This window comes from Erythrolamprus reginae, chromosome Z (genome assembly GCF_031021105.1).
Source record: "Erythrolamprus reginae isolate rEryReg1 chromosome Z, rEryReg1.hap1, whole genome shotgun sequence".
Classification (NCBI taxonomy): Eukaryota; Metazoa; Chordata; class Lepidosauria; order Squamata; family Dipsadidae; genus Erythrolamprus; species Erythrolamprus reginae.
This window is the reverse complement of record NC_091963.1, coordinates 96,103,139-96,117,270: the sequence shown is the minus strand read 5'-3', so window position 1 is coordinate 96,117,270 and position 14,132 is coordinate 96,103,139. Positions and strand designations below refer to the sequence as shown.

Sequence of the window (14,132 nt, the reverse complement as noted above, 5' to 3'; positions counted from 1 at the left end):
ATGTTTTATCATCAGAATAGTCTGTTCTTTTCTAATATGAAATACTTTGACTTCAAAATAATGTGCTATGACCTCTCTTTTGTACATCTCTTTTCTATTACACGCAAACTAGGATCAAATCAAAGAATGTATCTAAGCCCGAATCTAAATTTATAGAGCTGAAGAAAAAGTATAAAACGTTTGTTCTCTTCAAAACCAGAGTAGCACTGCTTTAAAAAGCCAGAGTTTTGTATGTTTAATTTGGAAACTGTTTTTGATACCTTGAATTTCTGAAACTTGAAGAAATAAATATAATTATATATGTGATTATATATGCAGCATCTTAAACAATGCAAAATAAGACAATTTCCTTTATTTACAGATAATTCTAAGAGGGTACAATAGGACATGTAATATTATAAGGTATCATCTTACCTAATGACTTACTGACTGCTTCACACAATCAAGATTCTAGTTCCAATTGTACAGGATTACCTGCAAGCCTCCCTAGTTTTGAGCATTAATAGGCAGTGTAAAGAAAATCTTGGCACTTAAGATGAAGAGTCTCAAGAAACATCTTGAAAAATTAGCTATTGGTAGTGCAACCACAGCCAGGAAGAGTTTATAGCTAGTTGTACAATAAACTAACCCAGCTAAAGAAAAAAAGAAGGAATGAACTCAATAGTTAAGGAGGAAAATAAAGAAAGCTGGGAGACAGAAGAGAGCCAGAAAAAGTTGATGAAAGAAGCCTTATTGATAATGGAAACAATTTTTAATGTCTCCCTACGTTTCCCTTCACCATAAAATCCCTTGTCCATACTATCATTACTCTTTCTTCCATCTCTAATATCATCAGCTACCTAGACTCCCCACCCCACCCCACCATCCAGTACTAGACACATCACCTACCTTGCAGTTAGATGGCTGCAATAAATCTTGCCAATCCTTAATTTCCCCACAACTGTGCAAGTAGAACAACTACTCTGATATGTGATGAAACTGATGGACTAGTTTTTACCTGGAACAGGTAGACTTGAACATTCCCAGGTTCAGAATCATTTAGACTATTTGATAGTGACCAGAACTTTAAATTATATTTGGAAACAGATTGACAACTACTGCATTTCCTAAAGAAGTGGTGCTATATGTCAATAAGCTACATGCTCCTGCAATTTGCAGTAGCTGAAATTTCTAGATAGACTCACATGCAACAAATTTCAATTGAACCCAACAAAAGTGCGAATGATTGCCCTTAAGTGTTCCCCATTCTGGGAAAGGCAGCATCAGGTAAAAGCTGTAGATAGGCCTTTTTCATCACAGTTTTCAGTTGTTCTTCAAGCAACAGTCAGTCTTAAAAGACATCAAATTGTTCCAGAAAAGTACAACACAGTCAAAAATTATAGTTGGTATGAGCCTGAAATCAGAAGATCTTGTTGGAGATGTATAAGAACTATTAGCTAAGAAAAAAGGCTGTAGGATTTTTAAAACACTGAACAAAGAAGTAACATTAGGAAGTGCGGCACACTTCTTGAGAGTTAATATCAATTTTGCAAGTCTATTTGTATTAAATAGGGGCAATTCCTTTTTTTAAATGATAAGACTAATACTTTTATAGCATTAAATGCTGCGGTGCTAAGATGGCAGTAACATTTTGATGTCTGTTGATATGACAAGCTTATTCTTTGGAATAATTCTGGTTTGAAAACTGGAGGTAAAACTTTTTAAAATTCATAATCCAACAGAGTATAATATTTTCAATCAGCATGGCAATTTTTTAGGTTATTGTAAGAGAAATTTGGACTGATAAAAATAAAATATCAGCATATTCAATTAAAACATCTTTTGATTTCATTATTAGTAAGCATTCTGAATCACTTCTCCCCTGGAGAAGGGCGGCCTAGAAATCCAAATAATAAATAATAATATTAATAAATAAATACAGACATATGCAATGACTAGTGTTTTCATAATTTGCTTCCCTAGTATACATTATATAATGTATTATGTTTTCTGCTCTTTTTTCCTGTTTTATTCTTTGGATTATTTTCCCTTACTTTTATATACCAAAGGGGGGGGGGGGGGAGGAAAAGAAAACTGAAAATGTAACTTTAAGCCGTGTATGTTTATACTGGGTACACATACAATATAATGCTACAACTGTGGGAGAAATCTAGGATTCTACTATTTCATGTTTGTGAAGGACCATAGCATTAAAACAAGCAAACACACATACAAACACATCCTGATATTCATAGATTACAATCATATAGGTATAAAAGTACGAACTAGGCTCAAAGTGGTTGATAAACAATCCCTAATTGCAATAGAAAATACCGGTAAGTGGAAAAGCTAGAAATATCCTGCTTGCAAATCTTTAACTTCACAAGTTAATGATAAAATGAGGGGGGAAGGACTCTGTCATTTAAAAGCACTGCCACTGATAAGAATGAATAATGCCAGATAGGAATGCAAATGAATCTATAATAATTGGAAAATACAATCAACCAAAAAATCATTTAAGTGAAATTGGTGGTACAGTGATCCCTCGCCACTTTGCAGTTCACCTTTCACGGCTTCAGTGCATCGCGGGATTTTATAAAATATTTAAAATATATATACAATAGTCATTTTCCTCAGACAGGCTCCCCACCTCTCCATTCCCTGACCTCTGCTTGGAGGTGAATCTTTGTCAGAGCCATTCTGTTGCAATTCCGGTCAGATGGACAGGGCAGAGTGGGAGGCCATCACCACTTTCTCCCCCAGCCGACAGGAAGCGCCAGCAAGAGCCAAGCCTGGCAGCGACAGCATAACAAAGTGGAAGAAGCGGCGGCAGTGGCGATGGCTGCAGTGGCATCCGCTAACGCTGGGAGACCCTGGTAAAACAGCAATTGCACCAAGCCTTCTTCCCTCCTCCCTCCTTTGCCAGGATGCCCTGCTTTCCTTGCGCGTTTTGCGCTCTCCTCATCTGCTCTGAAGTGGACCCTGCCCTCTGGCGTGTCTCTCTCTCACCACCACCACCCGTCTCCTCCCCTTTTCTCCTGGTTTAAGACACAGGTAAAAAGGAGTGATGGACAAGGGGCGGGCAGCGTTTTTTTATGTTATATTTATGTTGTAAATATAGCATCCCTACTTCGCGGATTTTCATATATCATGGGTGGTCCTGGAACGGAACACCCACGATAAATGATGGATCACTGTATAGAAATGTGACAAATTAATAAATAAATAAAATAACACATCCAAAAAAGGGAACTGGGGAAATACAAATTATTGAGGTCGAAACAATGAAAGAATGATGAATTGAAGAATGCATCAGATGTAATATGAATAAATTATAAGTTGATGTATGTATTTTTCTAATTTCCTCTGAGATCTGGTCAGTATATTTCAATTTATACCACTACATTCTTGTAGTACAGGTAAACCGTGATATATAATTAGTCATCTAACAGCCCTACTTCAAGCTTGTGGTGACTGCAGTACACCTATTGTTCTTTGCCCTTACAACTGACCTCAGGAAACCTTTGATTCTTTACCCCCCATCCAGTTCCAATAAGATCCCCTGTAGCACTTGGGCCTCCTGGAAGCAGCTGCCATTTTCAGTGTCCTGACAATTCCTTTTGGAAAGCTTTTTGTTGCCTGTCTGACTCCCTTTAGCATCAAACATCTGTTATGGTTTGCTGCATGTTTGTGCAGTCGCTTTTTCTTTTGAGCTGAACCTTTTTCAGTCTTAAGACAAAAAGTTGCAAAAGGCTTATCTTTGCTTGTTTCCTTCCTTTTCTACAGTATTCTTCAGCATGACAGTCACTCAAGATAAGTAACATACAAATTTTGCCACCTTCTTTTCAGGCATGCAGTATATTTAGCAAAGTAAGTTGTTAAAAGGGATTGAAATTAAAGGGGAGAGGCAGAGAGCTTAGTTTCAGCACCTAAAAGGAAGGCAGGGAAGAGCAATAAGTTTGTGCATCCCAGATTTTTGTTTTCTTTTCTTTATTGAATAAATGTGGCTTTCTGAAGAAGGAGGTGGTTAAGTAAGGGAAGCTGCCACATTTGAACCCAAGTGACTGACTTCTCCAAAGCCTAAGAAGAGCCAGGAGAAGTTTGCAGTTTCCTAAGAGCAATCTCCAGCATGGTTTCATTGGACAATCATGAAGGCTTGTTTGGAAGCCTCTCTGGCATTGGATTGCAAATCTGGGACCTAACCAGCTGTGCTCTTCCCTCCACTGGGCTGTTTTTGGCTTTGCGAATGTTTTTGCTGCTTGTTTACCTACTTTATGGACCCTCCCATGGTCTCCCCACTCATGAAATATCCCATTAGTTAAATAATCCCACTAAACAGGCCTCACATTAGTTTAATGGTGGAGCTAGATCAGAGAAAGCAAATGGTAGGGGTCATTAAGCAAGGCTGTCTCATTTAATGGTTGCCACTATTTGCAACTGTAATGGGAAGACTCCCTTACATTTGTAGGTTGAGGATTATTTGCATGCCTATGCGACTAATGTTACACACTATGAGTTAAAGTATTACACCAGAATAAGATCCCCCCCCCACTTTTTAATACAACTGAATGATTAAAGAAAAATAATAAAAATTAAAGCACATCTTTTTGCATCAAGATATTTAAACATTTTGAGAAATCTATCAATCTAACAGAAAAAATAATATTTATTATTTAATAGATCTATCTATATCTGTATGAATCCTAAGGGTACAAGTTGGATAATGCTTACAGGTAATGCTTATGAATCTTGAACACATGCAATTTAATTAATACCTTAGCTCTCTAATTAACTGGGAAACAAATGAAAATTTGTATTTTCTAATTCATGTGGCACTTCCAAAAGTAAGAAAATTAGGAAGGGAATTTTGGCACTTCAAAGAATTCCCACAAAGCAAGAGATATGAATGTTCTACTGAAAAAAGTTACCTGTCTCTCCCCAAAGGCTGTCAAAACTGTTGATTTGTGCTCGCTCCACCTCCTCTTCATCTTTTTCTGGGAGATCAAGCAGGTAGGACACAATCTAAAAACCAAGAATCTTGTCAGTTCATAAAATACATGTACACACACACACACTCACAAATCAAATTATTTGTCACCATTAAAATAATTGTTTTTATGAGACAAATGCACTTTCTACACTCAGTGGAACAATGAAAAAACTAAAAGGTTGGCATAATACTTTCTTGATCTACTGAAATGAAATATGAAATGTTTAATATTCTGGCTAACATTATGTTCAGATTTATTTGTTTGTTTGTTTATTCAGTCAAGTACATATTGGTAGTATACGACGATATAACAATTTTTATATACATGATACTAGTAAGAGAAAAACATTAGGACAGGGGAGCGTAAGCACACTGGTGCACTTATGCACGCCCCTTACTGACTGGTGAGGTCAACAGTCTAAGGGTAGAGTTTTGGGGGTTAGGTGATGATACTACAGAGTCCGGTAGTGAGTTCCATGCTTTAACTATTCAGTTACTAAAGTAATATTTACTACAATCAAGTTTAGAGCGGTTTACTTTTAAGTTTGTATCTGTTGTGTGTTGTGTGATGTTGTGGTTGAAACTGAAGTAGCTGTTGACAGGAAGGACATTGTAGCAGATGATTTTATGGGCTATGCTTAGGTTAAGGCAATGAAGTTCTAAGCTTTCTAAACCTAGGATTGTAAGCCTGGTTGCATAGGGTATTCTGTTGCGAGTGGAGGGTTCTTCTAGTAAAGTATCTGCTAACATATTTTTCCTGGGACAATATTGGTATAATTATCTATTTTTTAGTTAACAATGGGAGAACCTTACTTGAGGGTCCCAAAGCTATCTCTTGAGAGGTATACTGGACTGGACTTCAAAAAGGAAAATGGGACTAAAAGTATAAGGGCACCAAGTCACAAATTAATGTAATATTAAATTAAACTTTAAATCAGAAGCTCTCATTAGCAAATTAATCACTTATACTTTAGTATGAATCCATGCTTTTAAATCTTCATTTCTTAAGTATTTATCATAGTATTATAATAATCTAAAAATATTATGAAAATCTATCTGAACATCAATACATCAATTAATATATTTCCATATTTACTTTTCTATAATTTCATTCAACATTCCCAAACTCAGTTAATTTTCAGGCACTTAGCATTTAGTATTATTAACTTTCATCAATCTTCTACATTTCCAATTATATTCTAAATTCATGTTGCAAAGTGATAAAATCATAGAGTACGTATCAAAAAACCCTCATTAATCATATGTATATTCCATTAATTTTATCTATGTAATTCTATATAGTTCTGTAATTCTAATCCAATTTTAAGAATTAATGCATTATAAGTAGGTATTAAACAACACCTAAATATATCTACTACCATCATTCCATAGTCAATCCATATTTAATAATCAATCATCCCTCCTCAAATTGCCACCCATTGCCAAACTCCCAAAGCTTTCTTCTTTATGTTTTTATAATCCATTTATAAGCTTTTTATAATCCATTGATTTCTTCTTTTCCCTTTTCCTCCTTGAATATAGAATCTTTCAAATTTTTTTAAATTATCATTCTAATTCCTTTCTTACTCTTCCAACATCAAAATATCAGATCACACCTATTTTCAGTTTTATTAGTGCTTATCTTATAATTATCATCAAATATGTGACCATCAACCCCCTCTTCAATCAAATCAATTACTAATTCATTTATCTTTTTGCATGGCTTCCCATCTTCTTACAGCTCATTAAGTATTAAATCATCTAAATTCTCAATCTTATGTCCTTTTGTTTGTCTCTTTTGAAAGTGCCCATTTTGTGGCACTTTTTTATTTCCAATATTTTCTTTATGTTGATCAAACTGTTCAGCATTCCTCTCTTCTTTTCCACTGCTTTCTTCCTGACTCTTGTCATCTTCCTCTTGTATTGAAACTCCTTGAATTTTTAAAAGGTTTAAGTGAAAAAATGTTGTTTCTGCTTTCTTCTCTCCACTCTTTAATATCTCTGAATATATCCTTACATAGATCTTTTATTTCTTCCATCTCATCCAGGTTTAGTATGCAAAGGATTTTGTCCAGCTGCCTAATTAATCTTTATGCAGCCCAGAAGCCAAAATGCCTCAAAAGAATCAATCAATCAGTCTTTCTTTTTATTTTTTCATTCTCCCTCTTTCAGGTTCAACTAAAGTTCAAGTCAAAAATATTTTCCTCCACTTCTCAGTTCTTGTTTATCATTTATGAAAACAATCTGCCCAGTTCCATTGAATCAAGGTCATATTCAGTGATCCAACCGAATGCTGCCTCAACTTCACCAGCAGATAGCCACATTAATAGTCTCACCATTGCTTTTCCGTTCTTTTGTATTCTTTTAGAGACTTTTAATTTCTAAGAATCTCCAATAAACAGTCAAATTTTTACTCCAAATTTCTGACAACTCAGCAAATTAAATGGTTATTGGGTTTTAGTCAATTTTTTATGTTGATTTAGTGCTAACTAAAGAGTTCCGATAGTAAAACAGCTGCTTTCCCTCTTCCGTTTTAGCTTAAGTTCCAAAGAATTTCATGATTGAAAAAAGCGACTAAATAAGGGTCTGAAGGAATTATTGTAATGTTAAGGCGAAAAGCAGAATAATGAATTAATCTGTAACTTTTGTAAAGAGGAATGAAAATCATTTCTAATTTTTCTTTTTTTCTTTAACTTTATTCTTTTCTGCAATTCTCCCACCCATCTCCTTTTCTTTCTTTTCTTTGCATATTTGTGTATTAATCTTTTATTCATGAAAAAATATTTAATAAAAATTAATTTTAAAAGAACGTGTGTGTGTGTGTGTTTCAGTATATTTTAAATACTATATATATGTAGATTGTTCTGAGTTCGGGTTTTGCCCCGTGTAATATTTTGAGTGTCTATGCGACGTTTCAGTGAAATCACATTCACCATCATCAGGCTGAAGTTGTAAGCTACTGAGTGTAGATTAATTAACTTGGGCCACATATAAAGTAGATAATATAGTTAATGTTTATAAATAACAAATGTCTTATTTTTAAAATGTTTTTGTTATTTTGTGGGAGCACATTACATTTGTCCATGTGGCCCATGCACTGTGCGTTGGACATACTTATGTAGTCCAGTACCAGGATCTTAGGATTTGGTCATTTTGAGCACAACATTTTTTCTTGATGTCTCCTCTAGCAAATTGGTCATTATCTGATTGCTAAACATAAAGTTGATGTTATTTCTTAACAGTCACACAGACCTCCAGGATGATCTATTCCCACTCTAGTTCTTCATGTCTTCAAATGTTGCATTTACTGCCATTGTAATTGATTTTATCAATTTTGCTACTGGGCAGTGGTCAACCTGTTCTCTTTTCTTCCAAATGAAACTAGTCCTTTGCGTCTTAAGTGAAAACTCTGGGTTGATTTGTCATATGGTCATTCCCCACCCACCCCAGCTTGACTATTCATAATATTCTGAGAAGTCTTCTCTAACACCAACACTAGTTCTAACCTATCCTGCTTTTTCAAAATCCAATGTTTGCTTCCATAGAGTGTCACAACAAAACCCATTGCTTCAACGATTGTGAAGTTTGTTAAGTATAGACACAACATTATATTTGAATATTGTTTCAAGACCCTAACTGCTACCCTGTAAAGTGCTAGTCTTTGGTGCATTTCTTGATTTCTGTTTCTTTTATTGCTGATAGACAATCCTAAAAGACAGGTAATGTCTGTCCCTTCCATTATCTTCATTGTCAATTTTAAAGCTGGTTGTGGGATCTGTTGTCATTAGTTTGTTTTTCTTTATATTTAATCTTATTCACATTTTTTTCCTTTTCTTGACTTTCATTACTTGAAATTATTAACTAATCAATCAATCATTCATTCATTCAGAAAATGCCAAATGTCCGTATTGCTCCCACCCTGCTGGCCTTCTGAAAGGCTATGAAGACCTGGCTTTGGCGGAAGGTCTGGGGACCATGAATTTTACATCTTTTATGGCCAAATTGTATTGAATAATATTGATTGGATTGTTTGAATTGCAGGTTTTTTAACGAGGGTTATCATTTTAATATTTATACTTGATTTTTTAATTGTAAATTGTATTTTTATATTGTTGTAAACTGCCCTGAGTCCTTTGGGATTGGGCAGCATAGAAGTCAAATAAAATAAATAATATATAATAGTTTACCTCAGTATATCCCATGCTAGCAGCAGCAATGAGTGCTTGTTGGATGGCCTGGCTTTTTTTGAACACTCCTTGTAGCTGTCCAGCCATTGTCCAGTCACACTGAATCAAAAATTTGACCACCTCCAGGTGGCCTCTAAGAGCTGCATGTACCAATGCACACTGACCATTCTTGTCCAAGTGATCCACCTTGGCAATAAAAGGAAAACCACAATTAAAATTAAATTGTTTCAGTAACTATTATTACTTAATATCCATATAGAAATATTTCTACTAGCTTTCTCTGTCCCAATATATGCAGAATTAGCCAGAATAAATTCCAAAAAATGGGTGTCCTTTGAAAATAGCTATTCTATAGCATAAATAGTCCTTGACTTACAGTCTTTCGTTTAGCAAATGTTCAAAGTTACAATGGCCAGGGTGGCAGAGAAATATCACTGTCTGGAAATGGGACTGAACTGGAGTTGCTTGCAATCTTGCAAGGCAGGGTGTTGGATGAAGAAAAGGAAATATATAGTAGGTAAGTGAAAAGAGCCTTATCTCAGGGCTAGCAAGGACCATACCCAGAATATTCATTTAAGGACCAGTTATTCTTGGTCAATGGCAGCAGCTGGGACTGCTGAGATTATTGCTGCTAAGTGATGTGACCACATGACATCATGCTTTACATCAGAAATGCTGATCCCAATTATGGTTGTAAATTGAGGACTCAGCATTTGATATGTGCTGATACACTAATCGGTACATCTTTGCATGTCATAATTAAATTGTACACCCTTTCATTTTGGTGAAACAATCACTACTCCCCAGTCCCCACTGACTAATCTTGATTTTGCAGTCACCTGCCCGGTATTTTGGCTTGACTGATATTAAAGTCCTCAGTCTCATAGACATTTGTATATTCTTTATTGAAACGATTCTGTTTCAAATATAGTTGGATTTGTCTTGCAATAACGATGTAGGTATCCACTATAGGTATACTTCTGCTATCTCTTCTGCTAAGTAGTCTGCAGTAGCAACATGTTTTCTTGCACCTGCTGGGCTTAAGTATTCAAGTTCTTGATTAGTTGGTTGAATTGAGTAACTGTCACGTATATATCAAAACAATGTCTTAACTGAGTAGTAGCCATTGTTCTGAATCCCAAATGGGTATATGACAGCCCTCCTCTCACCCATGCAGAAGTGTAACAAGGGAAATTAGATTCCCTTGTTATCAGATTCAAACTCAATAAAAGTAACCTAGGCCAGTGATGGAGAACCTTTTCAGCATCGAGTCCCCTAACTGGAATGGATGGGCACATGTGCACTCATATACCACAAACCCAAAGATCAGCTAGTTAGTGCACATTAACGTGCCAGAACCCATAAGAGCAGCTGGCGATGGCACACATGCTATAGGTTCACCATCACGGATCTAGGCACTTGGCATAATATGATTAATTAAAAACTTTGATTTGTCAAACGACCAAAGACACTTACAGTAGATCAATTGAATGCTTTGCCAAAATGATGGTACAGTCTTTCCTTATACCACAGTTTCCCCATGTTTTCCTCCTTTTAGCATACACCTTGCTTGCATTTTTCATGCATAATGTGAGATACTAGGTACATTATCGACCTACTAAACATTCCCATCCTGGGAAACACTAGTTCTCAATGTGTTTCAATTTGGATCCTCAGCTTTTTCAAAGTTTATAACACAACTTTATACAAATAATGCTGAGATCTTCTCATAAACTCAATCGGCCACATGCTCTACAATAATATGTCACATCCTGCTATTCATTCTGAACTGATATATGTATTTTTCTTATGATTGCAAGATTATCAAAGGACACCCCCCAAAAATACAACTGTTTTAAATATTTGTTAATATATACAGCATGTATGTCCATGCCTGCTCTATAACATCTTTTCAGATCCAGATATGAAAGGCACATGCCTAATATCTAAATATTTTATTCTTCCACTAGTTCTTTAATCAGAAAAATATAGTCACTTATCAAATTCAAATTAATTAAATACAATTCCCACCCCAATCCCACTTTAGTGTTCTAGGTAGCTCAACTATGCCAACTTAGTAGTCACCCATTCCAACCCCTTCATCACCTTGGCTCTCTTCTTGCATAAAAGTGCCACAATGCTTAAATATCCAGCAGCAGCAGCATAACCAAGAGATGTTAAGCCACTTTCAGAAGAGGCATCAACATTTGCTCCAAACTCCAACAGCAAAGCTACCATCTCAGAGTAACCAAGGTGAGACTGGACACACAAAATTGGAGCATTGTTTAGCACTTCAGTCCTGTAATTGATGTTGGCACCTCCCAAGATCAGCAGACGACTGACCTATGCAACAACAAACATAGTAGTAATATATTAGAGCAATGTTCTTTCTAATATTTGAGATTTCTAATATCTGAGAACCTTTGATTTTCTGAACTAAACATTCAGGATTTTGGGGACCAACTTTCCCCAGACTGATTTTGAATCGGATAGCAATTCTTTGGAATACTAGAATGAGAAGAATAAAGATGAATGTAATGAATGATTACTCACTAATAGCTACAATTCTTTGAACAGCTATCTGTAAATTTAATTTGATTTACATTTGATTTAGGTGCCATCCAACTCCAAAAGACACTGGAGGCTCACAAATCAACAAGATTTAAGATTTAATTGGATTTGGATGCCGCCCCTCACCGAGGACTGTCGGCCCTGTCCGAGGAGAAAAAAATGCAATATAATACAAAAGCAAACGAGAAGCAGATGAAAAAAATAACATGGTGAATCTGGATATAACTGAAAATCAGAAGGGGCTTCAAACATCTTAATTCAAGATTCCAGATTGTAGCATGAACTGTGCTTCATCACATATTATACATGAATAATGGGAGTCTATCAAAAAATTCTGTAGACTGTAGAAAGTCTACCTAATTCTGATCAATTTTAGTCTAAGATTACATTCTTCTTAGCTTATGTTGAAAATTTACAAAAAGCCAAATAAAAGTTCAAAAATTATTATCTCATTTTTTTCTGCTCCTAGTTTAAGCTTTGTATAGGAAATTATTTAGGAAAGGGGAAGCAATAACATGCACCAGTTACAGCTGTTCCAGATGCAATGCTGTAGCAGTGATAGCACCCATTGTTGCATGATCTCCATTGGTTGCCAGTCTGCTTTCAGTCTAAACTTTTAATAAATTATTATATAAGTCTAAATAATTCTCATTAGATTGATTTAGTCAGATTTTAGAATTCTGTGCAGATGTATAACTCATATATGTGAACTGCATAAATTTCAAGAAGTGCTAGATTTTTATAAGGAAAGAGGTAGAAAATGTTTTTTAAATATTACTTTAAATTTGGCAAAGAAAGAAAAAGACAAATAGTATTTCTTGAATATATACATTATATACATTCATGAGGTTATCCTTGACACTAAAACATCTTAGCCACAAATTTGTAAAAAAAAACCACCAACAATAAAAGTGGTGCAAGTATAAAATCTATTATGTATGATAGATACAGACTGGGATAAAGAGTGAAAATTTAAAGAATCTCTGAAGATTTTTTAGAATTTTCACACAAATTCACACAAAAAGTTACAGTCTGGATTTGGCTGAAAACACCTTTAGGATCAAGATAGAGATTATTATTATTATTATTATTATTATTATTATTATTATTATTATTTAGATTTATATGTCGCTCCTCTCCGAAGACTTGGAGCAGCCCATGATTTGCCCATTCTTGTTTGTTATTTGTATGCGTTCTAAAATTCTAGATGAATTGTAAAGAAATATTTTAATTTTTATCTCTTAACATTCTGAGCTCCATTTGTTGGTAGAAAGGCAAAATAAAATTACTACATGAATTAATAAAATTCTCTTTTGTTGAAACATGCTCTAAGAAGCTGTCCTTGAAGACCACTTGGTAGCTTCAATTAATTTAGAGTATAGTGGCATGGATAGTGATGGGTAGACCTCAAAGTGTTCACATGACAGTCTTACTTTGCAAATTGCATCGCCTTGGATTGCTGGGTGCAATCCAAGGTCCTGGTTATGACGTCTAAAGCCCTTAATGTGTAATTACTTGAGGGACTATTTATATCCTGTGGAGTTTGCCCAGCTGATTCAAAGCAACAGAGTTGGAAAGCTCTGGGTTCCCTCAATCAAACAGTCATCTACTGAGACCCAGAAAGTGTGACTTGTCTGTTATAACATATGCCTTCTAGAATCAGAATCACCCTGAAACTCAGGCAACTTCCATATTAACAGTGTTCTGAAGTGCCTGCTTTTCCTCCCAGACCCTGAGCTAGGTTAGTTGTAGTCCCTTGCTGGATGTCAAATATATACTTCTGTGTCAATAGCTAGATTTGTCATTTCATTTAATGCTTTCTATATAGATTATATATATTTTATGATTTATTGCTATATTAAGAGCTGCCTAGAGTTGGTTTGGAGTTGGGCAATTTCTAAATCAAATGAATGAATGACAGATAAAATACAACAACTTACATTAACTATATCAAAGAAAGATATATTAAAGACAGTTGGCAAAAAGTCCTGAAAAATAAGGAAACTGGATCTGATTATTTGGAGATATACCTTCAGATATTTAGAAATAATAATTTATTATACTGATTAATCTTGATAGAAATAAAGGGAAGAAAAAGTGGAAAGACAATTCACTGGAATATAAAAATAAATCTCGCTAAATTTCTGCTACAAGTAATCCTTCACTTTGTAAAGTCTTTGAACAATTTGCTTAGCAACTATTTAAAATTATGATGATGCTGAAAAAAGTTTAATCCTCATACCTACGACTGATCCGCAAGCTTATAACTGGAACCCCATGGAACCATGATCAAAATGTGAGTACTTGGCAACCAGCATGTATTTGTGATTATTGTAGTGTCCTAAGGTCAGGTAATTGCCAGCTGGCTTCAACAAAGTGAATGGAGAAGCTGAAGTTGCTTAATG

The 14,132-nt window shown here is 35.1% G+C and overlaps 1 protein-coding gene across 1 annotated transcript in view; it reads right to left on the bottom strand.

The window, feature by feature from the left end:
- Positions 1-14,132, bottom strand: part of TANC2 (tetratricopeptide repeat, ankyrin repeat and coiled-coil containing 2) — a 257,730-nt gene that overhangs the window by 43,091 nt on the left and 200,507 nt on the right. Inside the window, exons 17-19 of the mRNA XM_070729274.1 lie at positions 11,263-11,499; positions 9,157-9,342; positions 4,908-5,001 (exon numbers count right to left, since the gene is read on the bottom strand). Of these exons, the coding sequence (XP_070585375.1) occupies positions 4,908-5,001; positions 9,157-9,342; positions 11,263-11,499 (517 nt within the window). The remainder of the gene's footprint in view (positions 1-4,907; positions 5,002-9,156; positions 9,343-11,262; positions 11,500-14,132) is intronic.